At 40.3% G+C, this 6000-nt stretch overlaps 1 protein-coding gene across 2 annotated transcripts in view; it reads right to left on the bottom strand.

Moving 5' to 3' along the window:
• Nucleotides 1-1610: 1610 nt before the first annotated feature.
• ulk3 (unc-51 like kinase 3) overlaps nt 1611-6000 on the bottom strand; it is an 89726-nt gene continuing 85336 nt past the window's right edge. For both annotated transcript variants that reach the window (XM_060924160.1, XM_060924162.1), the window contains one exon: nt 1611-2951. In XM_060924160.1, coding sequence (XP_060780143.1) covers nt 2935-2951 — 17 coding nt within the window. In that variant the 3' untranslated portion in view covers nt 1611-2934. The remainder of the gene's footprint in view (nt 2952-6000) is intronic.

Genomic DNA, 6000 nt, shown 5'->3' with positions numbered 1-6000 from the left:
CCGTTGCCTCATGAACCAGTATCAGGACATACAACCCTGATTCCAAAAAAGTTGGGACAAAGTACAAATTGTAAATAAAAACAGAATGCAATAATTTACAAATCTCAAAAACTGATATTGTATTCACAATAGAACATAGACAACATATCAAATGTCGAAAGTGAGACATTTTGAAATTTCATGCCAAATATTGGCTCATTTGAAATTTCATGACAGCAACACATCTCAAAAAAGTTGGGACGGGGCAATAAGAGGCTGGAAAAGTTAAAGGTACAAAAAAGGAACAGCTGGAGGACCAAATTGCAACTCATTAGGTCAATTGGCAATAGGTCATTAACATGACTGGATATAAAAAGAGCATCTTGGAGTGGCAGCGGCTCTCAGAAGTAAAGATGGGAAGAGCCGTCTAAGGGCCCGAAGATCACGGGCACCCAGTATGGTTTTCCGGCCTTGACCCTTACGCACAGAGATTCTTCCAGATTCTGAATTCTGAATCCCTAATTCTGCGCCGACAAATAGTGGAGCAATACCAGAAAAGAGTTCGACAGTGTAAAATTGCAAAGAGTTTGAACATATCATCATCTACAGTGCATAATATCATCAAAAGATTCAGAGAATCTGGAAGAATCTCTGTGCGTAAGGGTCAAGGCCAGAAAACCATACTGGGTGCCCGTGATCTTCGGGCCCTTAGACGGCACTGCATCACATACAGGCATGCTTCTGTATTGGAAATCACAAAATGGGCTCAGGAATATTTCCAGAGAACATTATCTGTGAACACAATTCACCGTGCCATCCGCCGTTGCCAGCTAAAACTCTATAGTTCAAAGAAGAAGAAGCCATATCTAAACATGATCCAGAAGCGCAGACGTCTTCTCTGGGCCAAGGCTCATTTAAAATGGACTGTGGCAAAGTGGAAAACTGTTCTGTGGTCAGACGAATCAAAATTTGAAGTTCTTTATGGAAATCAGGGACGCCGTGTCATTCGGACTAAAGAGGAGAAGGACGACCCAAGTTGTTATCAGCGCTCAGTTCAGAAGCCTGCATCTCTGATAGGATGGGGTTGCATTAGTGCGTGTGGCATGGGCAGCTTACACATCTGGAAAGACACCATCAATGCTGAAAGGTATATCCAGGTTCTAGAGCAACATATGCTCCCATCCAGATGACGTCTCTTTCAGGGAAGACCTTGCATTTTCCAACATGACAATGCCAAACCACATACTGCATCAATTACAGCATCATGGCTGCGTAGAAGAAGGGTCCGGGTACTGAACTGGCCAGCCTGCAGTCCAGATCTTTCACCCATAGAAAACATTTGGCGCATCATAAAACGGAAGATACGACAAAAAAGACCTAAGACAGTTGAGCAACTAGAATCCTACATTAGACAAGAATGGGTTAACATTCCTATCCCTAACTTCCACATCATTGCATTCCATTTTTATTTACAATTTGTACTTTATCCCAACTTCTTTGGAATCGGGGTTGTATTTACTGAAAGACTTCAACACACTCTGGATGAAAGCATCTGCCAAATGTCATAAATGTAACTGTTAGAGGACACCAAAAAGAATTTAACAGTCAGCTACACACACAAACACAGCAAGAACATTTGCAGAAAGCTTTATTTATTTTCTGTAATCAAACATTCAATAAATAATTAATAAACACAATTTTTATAAAAAGGCCTCAACAAAAAAACGCTTTAAACATCCTCCGTACAACCCTCCAGTGCTTTCATTGATCATTCTACCAGATTCAGAGCTTCACTTCCGTTTTTTTTTCTTTACCGCTGCACCCCCAGTGTAAAGTGTTAACCGTGGGGTGTATGAGCTGGGCAGAGTACACAGTACAGAACTCAATGTGTGGTGGCGTAAAGTAAATGTAAGAGCAGAGCGAACTGAGAGGAAACCACATAGTTTCAGAGCCACGTTCACCACCACACAGCGCACTCATTATGTGGACGAGCTGCGGTGAACCCCACTGCACTGAGGGGAGGGGAGGGGTGTGTGTGTGTGCGTTTTAAAGCAAAGTGATACAGCATAAATGGAAAAGACTGTTGTAATGACTCATTCAGTTCTGTATAGGAAAGATTCAGATTTGTGTTTTGGTATTTTTATTTTTTTTTACAGATATGATATTTCGAATGCCATATGCTCCAGACTAGAGGTAAAGAAATCACATACAGTACAGTAATGTGGAAATAATCCAAATATTATCACTCCCAACTCATTATTTAACAGTTATTCCACGAAATCGAGTCGTACATGAGCTGATAGCGGCGATAATCTGTGTACGACGAGATTGAGTGGAATAACTGTTTTATTCTATCCACATTCACTGGATTTTGAGAAACAGGGCATTTTTATTTGATTTTATTTTTTTGCAAATTCAATGAATAAAAACGTCATACAAAACGTCCGACAAAATCATTTCCGCTTAGAATGTAAACAAACTGGCAAAATGACAGGAGCAATTTGTGAAAAAATGCTATAATAATAATAATAATAATAATAATAATAATAATAATCCTTGAAAAAAACAAAACAAAAAACATGATACGTTCTTACCATTAAATACGCTCATTCCATATTTTGTTGCTTTTATTTTTTTGTATTCGCGTAGTTTTTACTTCGTCCTCGGTTCAGCAAAACGCTCCGCCATTTTGTTTTTCTCAACTCACTGTATATGAGCTGATATCCTAGTAGTAGTTAATCAGACCATGCGATTGCTCATATCCAGTGAATGCAGAGAGAATAATTTCATTGATACACGGTAATGAAGAAGCAGCAGCTTGTGTTTGCTGTCGCATGGTCCGAGGGCGGAGTCAGTCAGTCAGTCAGTCAATCTCTGGGGTTCAATCAGATTGCCCTGGATCATGGCACCGGTATGGTCATGTGATGTGGCTGATGAGTCTGAATGTTCCCATGGTTACTGCAGGCAACAGGCTGTGTGACACAAAACAGCAAAGCATTATGGGTCTCCGGTGACTCCATTACATTTAACATAACTTTAGGGTCAATGCACAAACTTTATGGCAAACATTTTAGGTTTAACGTGTTTGTGAAATCCCTCCCAATTCTTATCAGGTCAGAAGGTGTTGATTAATTTTCTAGAACAGCAGCTCTGTAATACTGGAATACAAATCACAGGTTTACAGTGGTGCTTGAAAGTTTGTGAACCCTTTAGAATTGTCTATAATTCTATACTTGGTCATTTATTTATTGAGGAAAATGATCTGATCTTACATATCTGTGAGTGGCAAAAGTATGTGAACCTTTGCTTTCAGTATCTGGTGTGACCCCCTTGTGCAGCAATAACTGCAACTAAACGTTTCCAGTAACTGTTGATCAGTCCTGCACACCTGCTTGGAGGAATTTTAGCCCATTCCTCCGTACAGAACAGCTTCAACTCTGGGATGTTGGTGGGTTTCCTCACATGAATTGCTCGCTTCAGGTCCTTCCACAACATTTCCATTGGATTAAGGTCAGGACTTTGACTTGGCCATTCCAAAACATTAACTTTATTCTTCTTTAACCATTCTTTGGTAGAACGACATATGTGCTTAGGGTCGTTGTCTTGCTGCATGACCCACCTTCTCTTGAGATTCCGTTCATGGACAGATGTCCTGACATTTTCCTTTAGAATTTGCTGGTATAATTCAGAATTCATTGTTCCATCAGTAATGGCAAGCCGTCCTGGCCCAGATGCAGCAAAACAGGCCCAAACCATGATACTACCACCACCATGTTTCACAGATGGAATAAGGTTCTTATGTTGGAATGCAGTGTTTTCCTTTCTCCAAACATAACACTTCTCATTTAAACCAAAAAGTTCTATTTTGGTCTCATCCGTCCACAAAACATTTTTCCAATAGCCTTCTGGCTTGTCCAAACTGCAAACTGCAGACGAGCAGCAATGTTCTTTTTGGAGAGCAGTGGCTTTCTCCTTGCAACCCTGCCATGCACACCATTGTTGTTCAGTGTTCTTCTGATGGTAGACTCATGAACATTAGCCAATGTGAGAGAGGCCTTCAGTTGCTTAGAAGTTACCCTGGGGTCCTTTGTGATCTCGCTGACTATTACACGCCTTGCTCTTGGAGTGATCTTTGTTGCTCGACCACTCCTGGGGAGGGTAAGAATGGTCTTGAATTTCCTCCATTTGTACACAATCTGTCTGACTGTGGATTGGTGGAGTCCAAACCCTTTAGAGATGGTTTTGTGACCTTTTCCAGCCCGATGAGCATCAACAACGCTTTTTCTGAGGTCCTCAGAAATCTCCTTTGTTCATGCCATGATACACTTCCACAAACATGTGTTGTGAAGATCAGACTTTGATAGATCCCTGTTCTTTAAATAAAACAGGGTGCCCACTCACACCTGATTGTCATCTCATTGACTGAAAACACCTGACTCTAATTTCACCTTCAAATTAACTGCTAATCCTAGAGGTTCACATACTTTTGCCACTCACAGATATGTAATATTGGATCATTTTCCTCAATAAATAAATGACCAAGTATAATATTTTTGTGTTATTTGTTTAACTGGGTTCTCTTTATCTATTTTTAGGACTTGTTTGAAAATCTGATGTTTTAGGGTCATATTTATGCAGAAATATAGAAAATTCTAAAGGGTTCACAAACTTTCAAGCTGTTTCTATAGTAAAAGTCCATTAATAGGAATTTATATGGATGCAGGACAAAATCCTGGACTATTAATAAACTAATGGGAGGAAAAACAACAACAACACCATACTATTTAACACAAACATCAGCCATTTTTGTAAGGAGTTTCCAGTGTCGGTGCTTTGTAACCCTCAGACGTAAAGCTGTTTATTAAAGTTTTCTGAAACAGGATTTGTTTGTGCTTTTTGGTATCTTATTGTCACGAAAAGCTGTATTTTCTGTCTGAATACCTTGTCAAATACAAACGTTTGTTTCTGAATCTGCTATAATCAAAGTGATAACAGGAACTCAGTTGTTTCACAGATGTACCACAACATTAAATGGAACGATAAGCAGATAAAAAGTATGACGTGCCTTTTTTTAAATTAAAAAAACAAACAAACAAAAAACCTTATCGATGGTAAACTGCCATCATATTCAAGAAATAAACCACTTTCAGAGGTTATTACGAGTAGAAAGTAATCAAGTTAAGGTTGGTGACAGAAACTCCTCTATCACTCGACCACGTCGTTGATGATTTCTCTATAACAGCATGCTCCAAAGTGTTTTATTCATTACTTAATCACTTAAAGCTAAAATAAAATAAAAATCGGTGAAATTTAGTTCCCTCTGAAATTTGGTCATTGTGATATTTCTGTAATATCTCATAAAATATCAGTGTGGCAGCGGGGGCGTGGTCAAGCGCCGGTCTGTGACAGGAGGGCGGAGTCAGGGAAGGTAAGTGGCAGAATCACTTCACCTGAGAGCAATTAACCTGTGTTTGTGTGTCTTCCCAGTGACCGCGCCCTACTTAAGGAGGGAGAGCGAGAGCAGAGGAGCTCTCTCCCGAACCAGACGGCTGATGTGTGTGCGTGCGTAAGAGTGTTTGCGACTGAAAAGTGCAAATAAACCAGATTATTAACCTGAGCTCTGTCCTGCCGTCTTCTGTGCTCCGCCCATACATAAGAACCGCTACAATCAGCCCATTCTGTTCTGTGGCTGGGAAGTTATTTAATTTGACGGGATTAAAGCAAATAATGTGCATGAAATTGCTCGCTTTGTGCAGTCAAGCAGACAGAGGACGTCTGTGTGTGCGTGCAGGTTTACCTTTGAGCGTGCACTGACAGTTCCATCATTCTGTCGCTAAACGAACAGCTGATCACACTGAGGTGCTCGCTGAGCGCCAATATTTATTAGTTTGGTCCTGCGTTTCCTTTCCTTTGTATATAACATAACGTCTTTTCTTCTCGCTTTCTTTCCGTTACTGTAGTCGGTCTTTCACGTTTCATTCGCACACTCACGTCCTCCATTTTTCCCTCCTGTTTCAAATT

The sequence above is a fragment of the Neoarius graeffei genome, chromosome 6 (assembly GCF_027579695.1).
Source record: "Neoarius graeffei isolate fNeoGra1 chromosome 6, fNeoGra1.pri, whole genome shotgun sequence".
Classification (NCBI taxonomy): Eukaryota; Metazoa; Chordata; class Actinopteri; order Siluriformes; family Ariidae; genus Neoarius; species Neoarius graeffei.
The sequence above is the reverse complement of the archived record's forward strand: the minus strand, read 5'-3'. Positions and strand labels throughout refer to the sequence as shown.